Source organism: Taudactylus pleione, unplaced genomic scaffold (genome assembly GCF_031769625.1).
Source record: "Taudactylus pleione unplaced genomic scaffold, aTauple2 ptg000102l, whole genome shotgun sequence".
NCBI lineage: Eukaryota > Metazoa > Chordata > Amphibia > Anura > Myobatrachidae > Taudactylus > Taudactylus pleione.
The window spans coordinates 867622-889717 of NW_028284504.1; the positions used below are offsets into that span (position 1 = coordinate 867622).

The 22096-nt window shown below is 46.8% G+C and overlaps 1 protein-coding gene across 1 annotated transcript; it reads right to left on the reverse strand.

Moving 5' to 3' along the window:
- Nucleotides 1-6422: 6422 nt before the first annotated feature.
- On the reverse strand, nucleotides 6423-20888 carry LOC148525616 (nucleolar transcription factor 1-A-like). Its single transcript, XM_088470726.1, has 7 exons — nucleotides 20658-20888; nucleotides 19191-19319; nucleotides 12258-12433; nucleotides 9085-9168; nucleotides 7051-7206; nucleotides 6878-6942; nucleotides 6423-6780 (listed from the first exon to the last, which is right to left on the reverse strand). Exons 2-7 carry the CDS (start codon nucleotides 19210-19212, stop codon nucleotides 6639-6641), a joined length of 645 nt encoding a protein of 214 aa, XP_088326852.1. The 5' UTR covers nucleotides 19213-19319; nucleotides 20658-20888; the 3' UTR covers nucleotides 6423-6638.
- Between the last annotated feature and the right edge of the window lie 1208 nt (nucleotides 20889-22096).

Below are 22096 nucleotides of genomic sequence, written 5' to 3' on the forward strand. Positions count from 1 at the left end.
AACCAAGGACCCTGAGACAACAGGACCGGGCAGTGAAGCATCAGGGATGGAGTATCGATGTAGAGACTCCGAAGATCCAAGTACCCCTGACATCTGGGGCAATCAGGAGCCACCAGCAGGAAAGCATCTCCGTCTCGATTGAAAACACTTCCAAAGACCTCGAGGAAGAAGGGAGACCGGAGAACACAGGTACACAAAGTGGAAGGACCACTTCACCGACAAAGAGTCGCTGAAGGTTGCTTCAGAATCCCCAGAGCTGGACTGTAACACCATAGTGTGATAAAGTCAGAAGGCCATGAGGGTCACCTCAGGGGGGCCCCCCTGCTCACCAGGAGATGAAACCTCTCTTGGGGAAGAGACTAGTCCCCGGGATGCACGTCGTGACGGCTGAGGACTCCCGCTTCCCAATGGAGAGCTCCTGAAATGAACGCTGCCGAGATGGTCGGGAGGAGACCCTCGGACTATGTCCGAATATGTGACATACCTGTCATTGCCACCCAACGAACAGTGTTGCTAAAAAGGAAGCCACTGTCCTGACCCTGTCGGACTGAACCTTTTCAGGTTCACCGGGAAACAAGAGTTATGCCAGAGTAAGTTAATTGACAGGGTGGAATCGACAGACGTCCAACTGCACTGAAAAGGATTCGATCCAGACACTGTCCATAGCAAAGAAAACCCTGGACGAGATGGCCATAGCCACCCGGACAGGGACCGACTTGCCTCCGGAGAGAGCATCATCGTTTGAACAGTTATCCGACAGAAAAAACTCGTTCCATCTGGAGATGAGCCAATTATGGAAAGGCCTGGAATGGAACTGAGCCCATTCCACCATGCATCCCAGAGTGTAAAGACATCTGTCGTCTGCGCAGACAACCATGTACTCCTAATGGAAGAGAGGAGATTCCGTCTTACGCCAGAAGAATTCTCAGATTCTGAGAATCCAGCAGGTATCCTAGATGAAGAATACCCAGAGAGGGATGCAGGGAGGACTTTTTCCCCGTTGATTAAACGTCTGCACCCTGAAGAAGCCACAGTCATCCTGACCTGGCCGTAAAGTACCCCGGTGATCCCGCTAAGAGCAGGAGGCCGTCCAGGTACAGGAGCATTGGGATATACTGAACAGAAGAACTGTCAGAAAATCCAAAACGCTGGTAAACCCCTGTGGGGCTGAGGACAGTCCCAACAGGCAGAGCCCGAAAAATTGTAAGTTGCTGTGATACAGCAAACCTCAGCCCATGCTGAGGAAAGGTCTCTGTAAGTACCCGTAGGCACGTGTCCTGTATATCCAGTGATACCATAAAGTCCCCAGGTTCCAAACATCGTATGATGGAGCATAGGGATTTCCTCCTGAGCCCAGGTAGCTTTAGGAACTGGCTCAGGGAATTGAGACAGAGAATAGGCCAAAGAGGACCATTCAGCCACCGCACCAGAAAGAAAGCAGAACAACCAGTCCCTCACTGAGATAGTGGGGATGGCCTAATTAGCTCCGCTTACCGCAACAACTGCATAGCTTTCTGGATCTGTAAGGCCCTTGTAAAGAGGGCGTACCCTCCACCCACGTAGCCGCGGCAACTTGACACTAATACCGGGCGAACTGAGAAAATCGGTATCTCCCAGTTGTAGGCCTGTCCCGTCAGGCTGAAGAGATATCCGTAGGTTCAGAAGCAGGATCGGCTGGCAGTCCAGGCCTGCTCGGTACTGGATATGTCGGCCCTTGTAGATGCCGACAGTCTACGAAGAAACAGACCTTTAGGCTGACCCAGAGGACAAAAAAGACTTAACAGACTTAGTCTGAGGCCTTGTAGTGGGCATAGCGGAAAGCGGTAAACTTGTTAGTAATACTGCCAATGTTACTACAATCTTGTCAAGGTCAGGACCAAACAATATCAACCCTAAAGATGGTATCTGCACCTCTGCATTCCCAGAGCGCAGCCATAGGGTATTACGGAGGATACAGTCGCAGCCGGAACTCTGAAAGTTAGGAGACTGGTATCCAATATAGGCATTTCCACCTATGACAACAGCATATATTACGTGAGCGACCAAATACATTTGAACCCCCGACGTGTTGGAGGGGAAAAAACGTTACAAATGCATCAACCCAATATGCAATAGTATTAACCAACCATGCTATAGCCATGGTAGGATGGGTAACAACTCCTGAAAGCAAGTATACTGATTTCAGGCAGAGTTACCACCTACGGATCCGAAGAATCCGACCACGCAGGAATGGGAGGCGTAGTAACGTCTGTAATCAGACGAGTAACACACCCATCCACCCCAGGAGGGGCTCGTGATGACCCTCAGGGAATTTGGGACAGGAGGCCAAACACTGTTGTAACACCTCCTATCTGGCAACAGCCAGAGTCCCGCTATGCGATCCACCCGCTAGTCAGCAACAGGGAACCCGAAGGCACGCAATACTGAGGGTGTATGATACAGGTGCAGGTCAACATTCACTCTAACCAGAATGGACCTGCTACCAGCCCTAAAGCAGGGATAATAATACCTGAAATAGGCTTCCCCCTGTGTAAGAGGGAAAGAGCCCCAAACAGTACCCAGTTCACGGCAGAGCCAACTGGGAAGTAACCACAGGGCGTCAACCACGCCAATTAGCGTTTCGTAGAAAACGACATCCACCCAGGGTGGCTGTTGTGGTAATCCCTGCAAGGGGAATGACAGACTATTGTGGCACCAGGGGGAATTCATATACTGCGAAAAACCCCTGCAGGGAGCGGTAGTCTGTGTCACAGGGGAAGAGTGCAAGAAGCTGCGAGATACCCTGAGATGAAAAGGGCAGTATGGTGAAGTAACCCCAAGTGAGGTACAACAATGGGGCCCGCCCGGCGATCCGCAATTGAGAGGATCCCGAGAAAACAAACCTCCCAAGGGGGTCGTGAAAGAGGCCAGCACCAGATGACGCCACATACAGAACCCTTTATGAGTCAAATCCTCCGCACTAACACCTGCAGCACATGACTTGCAGGATAGTAAAAATGGGTGCAGTATAACGCTCTATCTCCTGGTCAGACATATCTGACCAATCTTGGCGGAAATATTAAGCAGCACTATACTGGTCCTGACTGATGCCAAAAATTAGCTGCAGGGACCCATTTTCAGCGTATGCAACACACAGTTCCATCTAAAATATGGCAACGTGCAGCACGCAACAGTATGTGACAAACCACACAAATATTAACAAGTATATAAATGTGAGGTCTCAGAACCACCCTAAGTACAGCTGTATTAGGGCAGATAAAGAAAAGGGATAGATATACACTGACAGGTGAGAGAATAAAGTACAGTCAGCACTAGCATAAGTCACATACAATGCAGATATATACATATATACATAAACATGTCATATAATATACTGCACTATTACACTGCATTCAACTGCCCAGATTCAGTGTCTGGGAAGGCTACAGCGCTGTGTACACTGACCTGATGGTGAGGTACGCAGGGGGACTGGACCAACTGCCATCCTGAGAGATTTCTGCTGCACCACAGAGATAAAATGGCCGCTGGAGACCTCAGAGGAAGCGTGGCCCGCGGAGGAAGCAGCTCAGCGACGCCAGACTATGGATACTGAAAGGCGCGCTGAGCTGAGGAGCCGCTGTAACAGGGAAGGCTGCCTCCCCTGGCCGGCTATTAACCCCCGGGACACCGGCTCCCTGCACCGATCGTTAAGTCCCTGGTGGTCTAGTGGACACACGGGGTATGGGGGGCCCGCCGCCACTGCCGGCGCCTCCGGTCTGTCCCCTGAGACCGGAGGCACAGGACTGCATTTGAAATGCGCGGATCACCGCAAGCGGTGATCCGCGACCTTACCTGCTCCCCGTGGATCCGGCAGCAGTCCTGGGCGCCCACAGAGTCCGGCTAGTACAGACTCTGGGGTCCCGCTGAGATCCCCAGATCTGTACTGGCGTCTCAGCGCCAGCGGGGTGACGGAGCGGCAGCTTAGACGTCCTATGGACAGTCCGACGCTGCCGCTCTGAAGAGTCCAAAGTCCATGGAAAAAACTTTGTCCCTAAAAAAATAAAATAAGCTTAGGGGCTGCTAATCAGCTCCCCCTGCGCTAACGGTGACCCGACTCCGGCCGGGCACCAACTTAAACTGAGGTGCCTCTGGCTTGGGGGTGGGGTTATAGGGAGAGTGGACCCAGTGCATCCTGGGAGCTAAAAGCTTTAACTGCGTGGTGCCCGGATTTGGTTCCCAACCTATACCCCAAGGTCAACCCTGTGGACCCCCTATGGACCCTGAAGTAGAAATTTCAATTTTAAATGACAATAGTCAAAGATAAGTGTGGTGAAATGACTGTCATTTTTAAACAAAATTACACCTCATTAATAACTACTATTAATAATGATCTTTCATAGAACAAATTATTAATCTCTTGACTAGGTCACATACGACTAATTTGTTCCCCAGACTGTTTGCTCTGTCAAACCTACCAAATCCGTGTCCACCCAACAATATTTTAAACTTCTTAGATGTCGGGTTACTTGATTTATATATAGCAAAGAATAAATCATCCATTTTACAAAGATTATCTTTGGTTAGGGGCTCGATACTATACTTTAAAAAATATATACTTGCCCTCGTAGCTAACCCAGTGTGTCCATCAGCACTCTCCACCCAACGCCAGGGTTTTGTCAACCATTGGTGCTGGATAAGAGTTTGTAGACCTCAATTTCTTACAAAAACACCAGATTCCCTCTACAATTAAGGCCACTTAGGGCCAGATTCAGTGATGTTCGCTATTCCAATGTTTACACTGTTGAGCGATAATAATTATTCTGAGTCGCATGGTGCATGCGTCAAAGTCCATGCTCGCAACAAATTTTCCATGCAGGGTGATTGACAGTCAGGCACCATTAGGGGGAGATATCAGGGGCCGGTGGCGGCAAAAACAGGTGTCGCAACTGGTTTAAGGAATGGTCGCAGCCAGTAAGCATATAACATGGCTCTGGAGTCAATGCATGTGTCTAATCTGCACGACCATAGGGCTACTCATAAGACCGATCTGTCCTAACCTAGCCTCAAGTTAGATTTGTCTCAAAATTTAAGAAAATGGTTACAAATTATTCGATTTGGTATTACGTCCTGACTAGAGTTCAAAAAATATTCTCCATGGCTCCCAATACTTACTGGGGATCCTGTTCACAGGCTCTTGCACATTTATTGGGAAATTTTTCCAAGCTGAAAGGATTCTGATTTATAAGTGGACGTTGCATGCTTCCACATGCTCTTCCAATTTTCACCAATATAGATTCATGAGGTTCATGTAAAATATGTGGCAAGCGTTAAAGATGAATCTGATTAACTTCTGTAAATGTACGTCCCAAGGTGGTAATCACAAATATAGTTGTGAAAAAAAATATGTAATAGTAAATCACATTTAGTAGTCTCAGAAAACATCCACATTTACTCCCCCCTCTTCTAGTTATTTTAATACTCATCTCCCCCCTTTTTTTTTTTATTCCCTTTAATTCTAACGTTAGAAGAAAAATAATGGCTTAGAGCCTGATTCAGAGATGTACACTAATGCTGCCGCAGCTGTGAATCTGTCTGCAGCAGTTGTGCAAACATAGGAAAGTGTTACAGCCGCTGGGATTTGTATAGAGACACCACTGGGGGCTTTGCAAATCCAAGTGATTGTGTACAAAAATGCAACTTTGTTACAGATCAGCTGATTATCGGACTTCCGAGTAACCCTATGGTTGCACAGAATGGCTGCCGGAATGGAGACGCTGGAGCCAGTGTTCCGGTGTACGAACTGTCAGTCGCAGGTTGAGAGACGCCCCGAAAATGGTCACAATGTGCCTGCATTTGAATCACCATGTCCCCGTTGCCACCCATAAAGGAATCGGTATGAATGAGTGGTGGATGGGATGCCGGTGGTCAGAAGATAGACAGCGGCATCCCGATGTGCAAAATACCGACAGGGCCGGTATAAATATAGTCTGAAGACTAACCCTCCCCCACTGGTGCCTAACCCTAACCTCCTCCGGCACCCAAAACCTAACCCTCCCCTGGGTGGCGTCTAACCCTAACCTCCCCCGGCGGTGCCCAACCCCCCCCCCCATCTCCGGGCTAACCCTAATCCGCATACTTACCTACGGGATGCCGGCGGTCGGGATCTTGATCCCTTCGAGATAATGGTGTCAGCATTCTCTCAGGCACCGGGATTCCGGCATCCCGTCCACCAGCATCTTGACTGGGTCCCCCCCTAAATGGTCCTTGCCCATCACTTTGCAACTAAATCCTCACCACGAGCCACATTGGTTATAAAACATATGCATTTGCAATGACCATCACTAATCGCTTAACTGCGTAATCTGCATTGCGTCAGTCTCCGAATTAGTACCTTCATTTTGTGCTAACAGTAAATTCTTTGTTCACAAGACCAACCAGTGGTATCCGTTTTGGTTCATTTTTATTGCACCTTTATATTTTATTCAATGCTGTTCGCACTGTTACATCAAATCATCTTGATCCCTCTCAATAAAAATATAATAGATCAGTTTACAGAAATCGAAACATTGTTTCAATTTGGCTACAAACAAACAACTATCCTCAAAAGGAGAGGAAAATGTAATTCAAAACGTTTTACGATATTTTCAACAACAAACAAATTACGGCGATGCTTCCTGGCAGATCATTTTGTTATGGATATAACCCTTAACAGTTGTTGGTGACGTATCATTTTTTCTTTTTCTAATCCGATGCCTCTTCCTTTTTGTGCTTACATCGGGATTTTCTGAGACAAGTTTTTCTCTGTAAACATAAATGATAATCATGAAAGAAAAAAAAAAAAAAACAACAACACTAGAAACTACAGGCTTCACAGCCAATACACATACACATTAGTCACCTGATTTCAGCCAAATTCTGTTCATACTCCTGTGTCTCTCTCTGGAAATCTTCTATGTATTTAATCTGGAAAGGAAACAGGACATCTGGGGTCAAGCTACACTACAGCAAATCTTACGGCGTTCTTTCCCTATTCACCAACGCCATCTCCTCTAGAAATCATACATATTGTACCTTATCTTCTTCTGGTAGCTCTTTATATTTTTGGGACAAAGTCTTGCATAGATCAATGTGGCTCATTTCTGGATGCATCTTCTCATATTGCGCTTTGTGCTCTATGAAGAAGCGTAAATAGGGCGACAGGGGCTTCCCGGGATGCGGTGTATTTTTCTGGAAAGTTGTGATAGAAATGCATGAATGAACTATTCACTTCTTCATGACATAAAATTAACTGTAAATTAGGACTTTAAATCAGCTGTAGATAAAGGTCATATTTCAGTGGTTTCTCATGTGGTGCAAAATACAACGTAATCCATAATTTTACCACATTTTAATAAAGTACTTAGACAAGCAACACCAAGCAGTGGCAGTTTGCTTAATGAATTTATCCAGATTGTGTCAGTAAGGCAACCTGAGGAGCTTAACAACTTCTGGTCAGGGGGACCACCGGGGAACTTGTTAGTGACCGCCAGGGGCATCAGTAAGTTTTTAGGTCGAGTGGGAGCAAGATATAATTTAATTTTAACGCTCTTCCCCCCTCCAACTTACCTGTTGCTGTGTAGAAGTAGAGGCAGTACCACGGGGGAGGAGGAGGCCGCAACCACGGAAGAGAAGGGCAGAATCACAAGGGAGGAGTAGGCAGCATCAGTGGAACAGAAGGGAGGTGCTGTGCATTATAGCAATAGACTGCACAGCCGGCTGCACCTTACCCCTCCCACGTGCAGTACAGGGGTTGTGCAGCCCATTGCTATAACGCACAGCCCCTAACCGTCTGAGCCGCCGCTCCACTCAAATGTGAGACTGGCACCTCTAAAATGTTCGGGGAGGGATAGGGGAATCGGAATTGGTATGAAATACCGTCAGCCGCATGGCCGGCGGTTCGATTCCCGTCAGCGGCAGCCCGACAGAAGCAGAGTGCGACGCAGCGGAAGCCCGACAGCGCTGGAAATCCCGATCGTGGATAGGCAAGTATCCACTAACCTAACCCCCCTAACCCTCCTTAGGGGTGCCTAACCCTAACTTCCCCCCCAAGTGCCTAACCCTAATCCCCCCTCTAAGTGCCTAACCACCCCCTTCCCCGCTGCCAAAACCTAAGTCCCCCGGGGGGGTGCCTAACCCTAAGTTTCCCCCGGGGGTGCCTAACCCTCCCTCCCCCTAGCCTAGCCCTAACCCCCCCGGGGGGGTGCCTAACCCTAAGTCCCCCCCGGGAGCCCTAAACCTAACCCTCCCCTCCCGCGGCTGTCCGCTTGCGGCGCCCGGCATCAGTACGATCGTGATGCCGGGCGCCGGTCTCCCAGCGTCGGGGAAATGCGGGCGTCTATATCTAGACGCCCGGCATTTCACCCATGCCAGGATAAGACAGTCGGGAAGCCGGCTGCCGGTATTTAGGCAGTCGGCTTCCCGATTGCCTCCCGGGGGAATCCACCTCCTTGCCCCCCGTTCCAGGGCATATGGTGGCCGCATACATACACCATTTGGTCACTGCCTCGTCATAAGACATGTCCTAAAAATGTAACTTATTTTCTCATAGCCACAGATTTCCATGCATGTATCAAAAATAGAACACTTTATAATTAGGGAGGCAATAATGAATAAATGTATTAAGAAATATTTGGCTAGGTACCAACCGATCCAAGGATAGAACAATCTGCAGCCATTCACATCTGAATGCTCACAACAGCACTAAATATTTCCAAAAGATGGATGTGCGGAGTCGTAATGTAAGGGGAATAGTGACAAGCAAGGTGCCACAGCCCTGAATACTACATGTAAAAAACAACAGCTTCTGTCAAATGGATGCAAGAGGACTGTGGTAACAAACGCACCACTATATAAAAAACATTTCCAGTTAATTTTAAGGTTAGAGTTACAAACACCTGAAAATGCTATGTCGACATTTTGTATCACACCCTTTTGCTACATCCACAATGATTTGCCTATGTTTGCTTGATGCATAGTGATTACATGGGAAAAGGTCCTGTTACTCTTTTGCACAATGCTCTGGGGTCCTTGTGACCAAATCTCTCTATAGCCAGAAATACCACTAACCTTCACTTTCTTTTCTTTGTTCGAGTTCTTAACTTGTTCTTCTGTATCCAGAATTAACTCTGTAAGTGTACGAAACTTCCTGATCTGCAGATGACATTGCATAAGCTTATCCAAAATTTTACTACATACAAGTAATTAAAAAACATCAACCTAAAACCGCACTACTTGGCTTAAGGAAAGTTTTTTTCTATTGTACTGATTATTCAAATATATTGATTTCCTTGTGATAAAAAAAAAAAAAAAAGATACAGGCAAAAAAAAAAAATGGCTGACTTAGATTGGTAATTTAGAAGCGTATTCTTGGTCGTAATTAGGGTACTTAAATTGCATCAGTTGGCGGTAATTTGCGTATTTGTAACAATGTTAAAAAAATTATAGAAAGCTAATTTTTTCCCCAGGAAATTACTGTTCCACTTAAATTGGGGGTACGATAAAATGGGAATATTTTTCGTGTCGTAAAAGCACTTTTAAAAACCATAATAAAAAACTGCTGCTGCAACCATGTGCAATGTGTAAAACACAAGACGCATCCATATAGCCACCCCCCCCCCCCCCAGAAATACCAGATCACGTTAAACCCATTTTCATCTTTTTATTAATTGTTTCACCCAAAATTTGACAAGTCGTTTTTCCCCAAATTACGAAAACATTTTGGGGTAATCATCATTAGGGAGTGTCCAAAGGGGTTTTGTAAGAAATACCCAAATTTTTAGGCAAAAATAGGGATTTTGCTTTTTATTTTTTTTTCCACCCAGTCTGAAATTCATGGGTGCAATACTTTACAGTGAAAACGGCACTTATCGCACACAATTGAATAAGACCCTAAGTGTTAATTTCACTGCACAGAAAGCGGTATTTTTAAATGGAAATAACGGGTCCATATGCTTTGTTTTATTGACCACAGTTTAACAGCGCTCGTTTTTGTTATTTTGTACAGTAGTTCCCAAACTTTTTTGAATCTAGGCGCCCTAGAGTATCAGCATTGTTTTCACGGCACCCCTACGTTTAAGTTTGTTATTGAGAAATTCAAAATAAAAAAGGTGTTTGATTTCTCACAGTTGTTCCCAATACTAGACAGTGAGATCACATGAAGGTTTTTCCATTTGCAGTCCTGTCTACCAAAACAATCTACTTTAGTACCCAGCAGTATCCTCTAGGTGGCATCATGCCACTGAGACAGCCCATCTTGACAAACGACATTTCTCTCACACACAACATTCAGCAATAACATTTACGTATGCATTTGTGTCACAGATACATACATAGAAAAAAAATAATAAATAAATATATCTCCTCGTGTGTACTATATATTTTTGATTACTTGTGATCCTTTGAAAGTGACTGAATAAAGCAGTTTGTTTGGCTGAAGAACAATACAATACATAGGGTTAAATGTAATAGCCCGCGATTTGCAGGACCCAGCGCAATTCTGGCGAGATAGTCAGTAGATGTTAAAGGCAAAACCAACCTGTTTGCCTTTGAACTACCGTATATACTCGAGTATAAGTCGACCCGAATATAAGCTGAGGCACCTAATTTTACCACAAAAAAACTGGGAAAACTTATTGACTCGAGTATAAGCCATGGGTGGGAAATGCAGCAGCTACTGGTAGTAACACCCCCCCCCCCCGCCCCGCCCCCCCCCCAGTAGTGCCGCCGGTAGTAAACCACCCCCCCCCCTCGGTAGTGCCCCCAGTAGTAATATCCCCCCCCCCCGGTAGTGCCCCCTGTGTGTTTGGCACTATGTAGTGCTGACCGAACTCCGTCCGGACAGCGCTACACACGCGGTGCAGCTGTGTCACAGAGACACAGTCCTCACTGCGGCCCGCTGGTCCTGGAGCATTACTCGAGTATAAGCCGAGGGGGGGCTTTTTCAGCACAAAAAATGTGCTGAAAAACTAGGCTTATACTCGAGTATATATACAGTAATAGCTTTTAATGTAGTGACTTTCTTGCAGCACTGCACTGGCGCAAGAAAAAGACATACGGGCTTGAAGGTGGGACATTAACTCTTCAATGAAGCATGTACAAACCTGAATCTACCAAATTAGGGAATTTCAGAAATGTAGGGATTAGATCTGCAAGGCCGCTCAGGATTGCCCCTGAAGCACTGTGTTCAGGCAAAGAAGCTAGGTTTTTTTTTTTTTAACTTCCACCTGCCTTAAGCATTTATTGGGAGACTTGCAACCAGGCACAACAGTGATTGCTAGGTGACTAGCCTCCTGACATACAATACACAAAAGTTGGGCTAATCTACCGCTTAATAAGAATATTAGTAAAGTTGTAGGCAGTTCTCATTAAACACAACACAAATCCAAAAAAAAAAAAAAAAAGACTTCTAACACCCATATTAATTTACATTACTTGTGTAATTTCCTTTAATGATGCACACATTTTCCAAATGAACACTGAAGCTGTACCATAAGAAATCAGATTACAAGTTTTATTATAGAAGTGCGTGTGCTCCCTTACCTACAGTGGAGGCAGCCATTTTGTTACTGAATCAGTATACATGAGTATGCAGCCTGTCAATTCATTAGGAACATCACTGAAGGGCCTCAGTTACTTCACTAGTTCCTAGAGAAGGTTTAAGATGAAAATGGTCTCAACCCACAAAGTGACTGCGTCCATTGCGTATAGCCAACAAGTGCACTTGATAAATACATAGACTCTCTGAACGGGATGTAGTTTTAGTACCGGCTGTCAGAATGCCGGCACTGGAATCCGACACCAGTCAGAATCCCGGCGCTGGCATCCCAACGGTAAGTAGTGGGGTTAGGGGGGAGGGTTAGGCCCTAGAGCAGGAGTGGGCAATAGTGGCCCTCCAGCTGCTGTTGAACTACACATCCCAACAGGCCTTGCAACAGTTTTAGATGGAAAAATAACAAAACTGGCAGAGCATGCTGGGATGTGTAGTTCTACAACAGCTGGGGGGGGCACTTATTGCCCACCTCCACACTAGTGGGACGATTAAGGCACTAGACAGGGGTGTTTAGGCAGTGGGGAGGGAGGGTTAGGAAACTTACCGACAGATGTCGATGTCCTAACCCTGTCGGGAACACTGTCAGGATTCTGAGCGCCAGGATCTAGAGCACAAGCATCCCGTACCAAGCCCCTCTAACCTTCTCAATTTATAATTCAATGAACACGATCTCGTTAACATCTCTACCCACCTGATTAGAAATTTCGGACCACTTTTGGCGACACATTGATCCAGTGTAGTTCTTAAATGCCAGTTTGTCCCAGTCCAAGTGGGAGACTCTGACTGTGTACTTTGTGTTGTCCTTGGCAGGGATAGTGGTCTTCATGGATTGAATGAGATAAAGCATGTCCTCTTGAGACCATGGGTCTGGGTAAAATGGAAGAAAAACATACATATTTATACAGAGTTTATGCAGAGAATTAGGTCATAGCTGCTGTAGTTATAAGACTTTCCTGTATCCTAGAATTTGATCATATAAATTATTCACAAAGAAATGCGTATAAGAGAAAAAAAAAAGCTGTATTCCACATGGAGAATAAGTGGATGTGTGCTCCTATAACCATCAGCAAACACAAACAAGTTGAACATAACCTACTCAAGTACAAAAGTGTAACCTTAGAAGACAATCACCCCAAATTGATCACATAATATATAAAACTTTCAGTGAACTAAAGATGTTCCAATATATTTAGGGGTCTATTCATGCACCAATGAAAAGCCCTTTATCACTCTCCCACTGTTATAACATGGTTTTTTACTGCTTCGTCCCATTCAGAGAAAAGGTTACCATGGAGAAATTGCAGCTTTCCCGGCAGTGCCCCTGATTAGTGTACATACCGCTTCCCCATACACTAGTATGAGGAGAGCGATTCAGGGAAGCACGAAAAGGTTAGCTTTCCATTTAGCTTCTCAAAGTTTCTGCAAGCTCAGGATGGCGTAATAAGCCTCCTCCCTGTTCTTTCAGCCCAGTCTATAACAGCTACCATTCCCGCTAGGCTATTCCAGTGGGGCACCACGCTCAACTTTAAAACACTAAACGCGCCCTAACCTTATGGAGGCGCACTGCTGATCACAAGTCGATGCCGTCAAGCCTGCGTCTCTCCCTGTCCCAGCTTCCAGGGGGGATGGGTGGGGAGCACTGTCCAGAGGGTGCATAGATGCCGGGCACATGTACCAGACATCTGTTCACAGTGAGAGTTTGGGGGCAGCCTAGCATCTCTGTGAGGACTGGGCATGCCCCTTAGAGTGATTGACCAATCATGAGGCTAGAATGAACACTAATAGCAGCCAACCAGAAGTGCCCAGGGAGAAAATAGGATTTTGGTACTTACCGATAAATCCCTTTCTAAGATTCCACAGGGGGACACTGGAGCATAGACAATGGGGTATAGACGGTGGTAGAGTAGAGCCTGGCACTTTAAATCGTTTAGAAGTGTGACTGGCTCCTCCCCCTCTATGCCCCATCAGCCCCAGTTAAGAAACTGAGCCCAAGAGGAGACTGAACAAAAGCAAGACGAGGAGTTGGAGAAGTCCACAGAACGGCAAAAGACCGACTGAAGGAGAACAGTGACCCACTGCAGTCACACAATAATAGAACGCAGAGGAACCGCGTCCAACTAGAAAATAACGAGCCAAAAACAAGAAGGCAGGTAAGCAGTGCTTGGTGGGCATCCAGTGTCCCCTGTGGAATCTGAGAAAGGAATTTATCGGTAAGTACCAAAATCCTATTTTCTACTTCATCCACTAGGGCAGTGGTTTGCAAACTGTGCGCCGTGGAACCCTGGGGTGCTTTGGGACACTTGCAGGGGTGCTTCAGGTTGGTGGTCCAGCACCAACTCAAATTCGTTTTGGTCAATGTAATGTAAATATGTCGACAAACGCAAACCTGTCCACCACCACATAACTGAACTTAAGGATGACAGGTAAAAGCACAATTCACTCTACTACTTTACATTTTTTTTTCTGAATTTCTCAATTACTTTTGGCTTAGGGGTGCCGTGAAAACAATTCTGATAATCTAGGGCACCGCGGTTCAAATAAAGTTTGGGAACCACTGCACTAGGGGACACTGGAGCATAGATAATGGGGATGTCCCAAAGATAACCTCCCGTGTGGGAAGCGCTGAGAAACTTGCCGAATTAGTGGCCAACCGAAACAGGGATACGCCCCCTTCCTGGTCAGCCATTCCCCCTTTTTGGGAGCATGTGCGCCAGAAAAGGCCCTACCCACGAGTCTGCGCCCTGCCTGCATTCTAGCGGGAACACTATACATTCACGAGGCTGTACCATGTCTAAATCTCCCCGGCTATAACTGAGGAAGTCCATTCTGCATATGTGCAGAACAGATTTCCTCCTGCCGATATCTCTGGGATAAAAAGTGAGAGGAAGGAAACTTATTTACCCGAACACTGTTCAGCTTCAGCATTGAGTACTGATAGGGTATAGGTGGGTAATGCCACTGGAGATTTATTAACACTGGGGTGTGGTAGATAATTTTACAATGGTGGCCTTTGGACATGGTGGGGTGCGAGATATCTCCCAAGTATATACAAAGGCTGATTGAAAAGTAATGAGACTGCCTCTGTTTTTCTGTCCCACAGGTAGACGTGGCAACGCTATGCTGGTTATTGCGAAGCTCATACATCGATGTGTCTGAACCTGCGGTTAGCCTGCCGTAGTATTCTTTGTTTGGTCACAGCGAGTGGAAGATCTTCGTAAGTTTCGTCATGGCGGAGGAGGAAGACATGTCTGTAAGATTACACCAGAGATGTGCGATTGAATTTTGTGTTAAACTTTAACAAGCGGAAATGAAACTCATGAATTGCTACGGCAAACAAACAGTGGAGAAAATTAGCCGTGCTGCAGTATTTCGGTGGTGGAAGCATTTCGAAGAGGGTAATACGCGAGTGACTGACAATGCGCATTCTGGGAGACCATCCACCACGGTTACAGATGCCAACATTGCCAAAGCTGCGGAGACGTTGCAAAAAGAAAGGTTAACTTTACACGAACCTTCAGCTTCACTTGGCATCTCATTGGAACGGGTTCAGCATATTGTGGCAAGAACTGAAAATGAATCGCGTGTGTGCCAGGAGGGTACCCAGAAATCTCTCAGAAGAGCAGATGCGACAACGAGTTGAATCGTGCAAGAACACTGTTCGAATGTCAGAGAGGATACCGGATTTCCTGACATTGATTGGGACGTGTGACGAATCGTGGATTTGTCATTATGATCCAGAATCCAAACAGTCCAGTGTATGGAAACACGCAAATTCGCCTCCACCCAAAAAATTCTGTACTATTCCTTCAGCATGTAAAGTCATGCTTCTGCTGTTCTTTGATGTGCACGGTATGATCCCCGTGGACAGACAATTAATGGTAAATAAGATGCAAACATCATGAAAACCCATTGAGGAAGAAACCCTTCATATAGGCCGGACTTAGCGCCCTGTGATTTCTGGGCATTCCCAACCCTGAAAAAAAAAAAAAAAAACTGTGCGGAAAGAAGTCCTCAACAGATAAGTGATGTCACAGAACAGTCTTTGAATGTGAAGGACGCTACTTTGTAAATGATAAATGTTCAGATCATGTGGAGTCATCGGATTCTGAATAAAATAAATAAATCTGTTTCATTTTTCAATCAGCCCTCGTATGTTCTAAACTTAAAAAAAATTATATATATATATATATATATATATATATATATATATATATATATATATAATATGAGATATGGTAAGAACTTACCCTTGTTATCTCTATTTCTACAAAGTCCATAGGGTTCCACAGGATACCTTGGGGGTATAGGTGATGACGTCAGTCTTCAGGCACCACAGAGTTAAAGTTTTCAGCCTCCCAGGATGCATCTGGGTCCCTCTCCTATACCCCGCCCCAGGTCAAGGCATCTCAGTTAAGTCACAAGCCATAGGCCGGAGGAGGAGAAGAAAGAGAGAGAAGAAAAAAATCTGGACACTCACAAGAATCACATTCTCACCATAGGGAGACGGACAAACCGGTGACCAGAATAAAGCCCATCTGCAGTACAGGTGCGCCAGGGTGGGAGTCCTGTGGAACCCTATGGACTTTGTAGAAATAGAGATAACAAGGGTAAGTTCTTACCATATCTCATATTTTCTACTTCAGGGTCCATAGGGTATCCACAGGATACCTTGAGGATGTCCCAAAGCAGTATCCTTTAAGGGTGGGGACGCTCCTGTGCTGAGAGGAGAATCCGCCGCCCGAAGGAAGCATCCTGAGAGGCAAATATGTCAAAAGCGTAATACCTCACAAACGAAGGACCCACAGACCTAATTGAATGAGCCCTCACCAAGGAGGGACCTGGAAGACCTTCATGAAGATATGCTTCTGAAATTGCCATACGAATCCAGCCTGCCAAAGTCTACTTTGAAGCAGGCCAACCCTTTTTACGGAAGCCATAGAGGACAAACAAGGCGTCCGACTTCCTAAAAGAAGAAGTGCGGTCAACATAAATTCTCAATGCCCGCACAACATCCCAAGTGGCGTCACCCACTGAAAGTCCAGGTGAATTGAAAGCCGGCACAACAATTTCTTCATTGATGTGAAAACTGGATACCACTTCGGGAAGGAATCTCGGACGAGTGCGAAGCACCGCCCTATTCCTATGAAAAATCAGAAAAGGGGGTCTACAAGAGAGAACCCCTAAATCCGAAATCCATCTGGCCGAGGCAATGGCCAGAAGGAATATGGTTTCAGCTGTAAGCCATTTAAAGTCCACTGAGTCCAGTGGTTCAAACGGCGGTCCCTAGAGAACTCTCAGGACCACAGCCCAATTCCAAGGCGCCAACGGTGGAACAAAAGGTGGCTGAATGCGAAGAACACCTCGCATAAAGGTGTGCACATCAGAGAGCGCAGCAATCCTACGATGAAACCAGACTGACAGGGCAGACACCTGCACTTTCAGAGAAGCCAGGCGAAGCCCATGATCCAGTCCAGCCTGTAGGAAAGCCAACACCCTAGACAGGCGGAACTCCCTAAGGGAATACCCTCTAGGTCTACACCACCGGAAGAAAGTATGCCACACACGATGGTAGATTCTTGCCGAGGAAGGTTTACGAGCTCTTAGTATGGTTTGCACCACGGAGCTAGAAAAACCCTCTGGACCTTAGCATGACCGTTTCAACAGCCACACCGAGTCAGGTCCGGGTGAAGACAAGGACCCTATGACAGCAGATTCGGTCGTAATGGTAACCTCAGAGGAACGTCTACTGACAGACTCTGGAGGTCGGAGAACCAGTGCCGTCTGGGCCACTCGGAAGCTATCAACAGTAGCGTACCTCCTTCTTGATTTGAATTTCCGTAATACCCGCGGAAGGGAAAACGGAGGGAAAAGGTAGGCAAACTGGAACGTCTACTAGACGGACAGGGCATACACCAGAGACGCCTTTTCGTCTCCTGTTCGAGACCCGTACACCGGCAACTTGTTGTTGTGCCGGGACGCTATGAGGTCTATCTCTGGAAGACCCCACTTGTCCACCAGACTCCGAAAGACGTCCTGGTATAAAGACCACTCTCCCGGTTCCTCCTTGCTGGTTTAAATAGGCCACCGTGGTGGCGTTGTCCGACGGGACCTGCACAGGGTGACCCTGGAGAACCGGCTGTGCCCGCTGGAGAGCTCTTGACACCGCATGGAGCTCCAAAATGTTTATTGGAAGCTCCGCTACCGCCCGAGTCCACCTGCCCTGAAACAACTGTGGACCCGTGACAGCTCCCCAGCACCGGAGACTGGCGTCCTTTGTTAACAGGACCCAGTTCGTCACCCAGAACGGGCTACCCTTGTTGAGGTGGGTTGTCTGCAAACACCAGGTTAGAGACAGGCGAACATCCGGAGTGAGCCCCATCGTCTGGGACTTGAGACACTGAGGCAATCCATTCCATCTGGACCGGATCAATAGCAGCAGAGGTTTGGAGTGAAATTGGGCGTACTCCACCATGTCGAATACCGACACCATTGAGCCCAATAACCTCTTTGCCAAGTGTATCGACACTCGACGACACTGCAGACAACTGCGCACCCTTAACTACAAAGCAAGGATCTTTTCCTCCATCATAAAGATCCACTGCTGCCTGGAGTCCAATAAGGCCCCGAGGTGCAGGATCCTCTGAGACGGGGTGAGAGTGGACCTCTGCCAGTTTGTCAACCAGCCGTGACGTTGCAGTACCGCAATCGTCAGAAGATTGCCAATCTGAGGAACTGCTGATGGCGCAAAAGAATAGGGACATGCAGGTAAGCGTTCTGGATGTCCAATGACACCATGTAGTCCCCAGGTTCCAGTGCCAGAATAATGGACCGCAGGGTCTCCATCCGAAACAGAGGCAACCTCAAGGACTTGCTGAGGGCCTTTAGGTTTAGTATTGAACGGTAAGACCCATTGGGTTTCTGCACCAAAAATAGAATGGAATAGAAACCCAGGCCCCTCTGGAAAATTGGAACATGCACTGCGACTAGCACCGGGCGAACTGAAGCAGGTTGGTCGCCTGGCTCCACGCTGCAGCCAGTCCCCAGGGAGCCCCCTGCCTGGGGACTCAGGACCATGTGACCAGCGGGGACCCACCGCGGGACCCCGCTGCTTACCTGCATCCCCTTGGATCCGGCCATGGTCCAAAACATCTGGGGACACCGCTAGCCATGACCCCAGATGTCTACCAGCATCCCCGGATCAGTACCGGCGTTCTGGTACCGGCAGGGTGTAGGGGAGAAAGCATGGACGTCAGTACTGACTGTCCATGCTGTACTCCCAGATGTGCAGCCAGCGCTGCCTTTAAAAGAAACTTCAGGGGCTCTTCATAGCCCCCCTCTGCACAGTGCCTCCGACTCCGGCCAGGCACCGACGAAACTGAGATGCCTTGGCCCGGGGACGGGGTATAGGAGAGGGACCCAGATGCATCCTGGGAGGCTGAAAACTAACGTCATTACCTATACCCCCAAGGTATCCTGTGGATACCCTATGGACCCTGAAGTAGAAATATATATATATTTTATGGAAAGATTTTTTTTTTTAACCAGTTAGATGACAGGATCAGGAAGAAAGCACCAGGCAGCATTCCTATAACCACATACTCTGCACCATCTAAAATCTACTAACCTTGATGGCTTGGGGCAGTCATGCTTGTCTGCGTTTGCCCCCAGATGCCCCCGTTAATCCTCTGTAGCCAGGAATATATCTCAGGCAGAGCTGGATCAGTCTATTAAGCACGCTGCTCACCAACAGCTTCTGCAAGATAAGCATAACCTATATCAGTATATACAGATCCCAGTGCCCAATCCCACTCTTCATAAAGTAAAATATATCACAGCAGAATGAGTTGCAGACAAGTACCAGATAAATACCTGGCAACAGCCAAATGCATTTCATTGCCTTGTGGCAATGTCCTCCGTGAACAGTGCACTGTTCACAGTATCACACTGAGGAAGTTGCCACCAGGCAAAATGAAACACATTTAACCATTGCCCGGTACTTACCAAATGTAATTAATGTGTGCCCCTGGGACTCTGCAGCTCAGCATAGAGAAGAAAGTCTCCTTGAATTACGGAAACCAGGGCCCCATTTCAGAACGAACCTAAACACCATATTTTGTTTAGTATTGCACTGACACTTACCTCTATAGCTGCGTCTTCTGCTCTGTTACTGACAGCCTATTTCCGCGAGCAACTGGTTTCTGTGTCATGCACATACTTTCACCTGGCAGGGACCCGGCAGGCCTGGAATCCTTCGCTGAAGCTGGAGAGGCTTGCTGCTGGGTCTCCATTGCCAGCAATGGGGACTCTATCGCTCTCGCCATATAAAGATGGCAAGAGCGATAGTGAAATACAGAGGTAATATTAGATTACCGCTGTTTGTTAAATATTGAAAGTATATAGTCATAACCCCTTTACGTCTAGTTGATGTGGCCCCTTGTGTCCTGTCACTACCTAAACTGCAGCTTCCACGTCGCCCTTTCCAGTGGAATTCCATCTGCAAATGCACAGGGTGGCACATTTACAGAGGATGCCACTGACCCACAAAGTCCATATTGCATTATCATTCAACTTAATATTGGCACGGGCTGTCCAAGTTACTGCTTCATCTGCATTGATTACCAATCTAACTTGTGCCACCAACCGTAGGTGGCACAAGACAGTAACATTTTATTTAACATTCAATTTTTTTCTTGCGCTATTATATGATTGTTCTTTTACTTTATAAGTTTTAGGGGTTATTTGCAGTACCGCTTTCACAGCTGCATCTAATTCACATATCCTGCACTATCAGGTATTTATTTATTATTTGGAATGTCAATGTGTGCCCCTCCACATAGCAGGGACAGAGTACCGAGCCCGGGACACCCAGAGCCGCCTCCATGATCTCGCATTGTAACCCCACGGAGCACGTTCTCTAGAGCCCACTCACCACGCCGCGGCCTTCAGCTCTGCTGCTGCCGCCTATAAGTGCCGGAGCATCAGCACTCCCCGGGCATCTGCGTCTCACTTCCCTCCCCCCACGTGTCTCTCCTGGAACACCCAGACCGGTCGCCCCCTCGCGCTCTCACGGCTCTGCCTCGTGGGGTCTCACCTGCAGCGCTGACAGCCTCTCGGCGGATGCCCGTGTTCGGCCGCTTGGCGCTCTGCTCTCACGGATCCACACAATTTACTAACACCTCCTGTCCGGCTCACTAGCACTACCAGCACGCAGACAGCACAGCAGTGAGCAGCACGCCACTCAGCAGTAGCAACACGCAGCCTCCTATCCGGTCTCTCCCCCTTTCCGGTTGCAGTTAGGAGGAGGATCCCGACCTGCGAGCAAATAGAATATACTAGCGAGATTGTGTACTCCCTGTCCTAGCTCTTCCCCTTTCCTCTCTCTCCACCCACTCCTAGTGCTTACTTTAAAAGCACATCACACAGATAGTGTAATATGTGTGTGTATGTGACGAGGCTGAAGTTGGCTTCTTATTCATTTCTTATTCACTTCTTATTCATTTCTTATTCACTTCTTATTCAAGCTCCAGCTTCTTATTCAGAAAATGTTACAGTTAAATATTTAAATAAAGTTAGATCACTAAACTAATGCTATGTAAACAAAGAATTATGTCCCTTACACAGTCTACAATTATTATTTTCCTGGCACAATAAGGATTTGGGCATGTAAAGGGCAGAAAAGCGGGCACAGGCACTATATTTTGTCATTTTGAATAAGAAGCTGTAGTTGTGCAGGGGTTAACTAGCTTCAGTCATCAAATGTTACACTTGAAATCCACAGAGGGTGGTCTGGTACATATGACCCACTTGTCATTTGCCTTGACCAACAAGGATTTTGGCATGAATAGGGCAGTAAAGCGGGCACAGGCACCAGATTATCTCATTTTGAATAAGAAGCTGTAGTTGTGCAGGGGTTAACTAGCTTCGGTCATCAAATGTTACACTTGAAACCCACAGAGGGTGGTCTGGTACATATGACCCACTTGTCATTTGTCTTGACCAACAAGGATTTTGGCATGAATAGGGCAGTAAACGGGCACAGGCTCCAGAATTTGTAATTTTGAATAAGAAGCTGTAGTTGTGCAGGGGTTAACTAGCTTCGGTCATCAAATGTTACACTTGAAACCCACAGAGGGTGGTCTGGTACATATGACCCACTTGTCATTTGCCTTGACCAACAAGGATTTTGGCATGAATAGGGCAGTAAAGCGGGCACAGGCACCAGATTATCTCATTTTGAATAAGAAGCTGTAGTTGTGCAGGGGTTAACTAGCTTCGGTCATCAAATGTTACACTTGAAACCCACAGAGGGTGGTCTAGTACATATAACCCACTTGCCATTTGCCTTGACCAGCAAGGATTTGGGCATAAATAGGGCAGTAATGTGGGCACATGCACCAGGTTTCTTAATTTTGAATAATTATCTGTAGTTTTTCAAGGGTTAAATAGCGTTGGTCAACAAATTTGACAATTGGGGTCTTTCCCTAAACCTCTGAGCATGGTCTGGTATTGGAATACAGGAAAAAAAATCTG

What these genes read in the sequence shown, in the direction of transcription:
- LOC148525616 (XM_088470726.1), bottom strand. Translation starts at nt 19,212, where the DNA reads ATGACTGCCCCAAGCCATCAAG. An exon ending in GACTGCCCCAAGCCATCAAG is followed by an intron (nt 12,434 to 19,190) that starts GTTAGTAGATTT and finishes CATTTTACCCAG; the next exon opens with ACCCATGGTCTCAAGAGGAC. An exon ending in ACAAAGAAAAGAAAGTGAAG is followed by an intron (nt 7,207 to 9,084) that starts GTTAGTGGTATT and finishes ACAACTTTCCAG; the next exon opens with AAAAATACACCGCATCCCGG.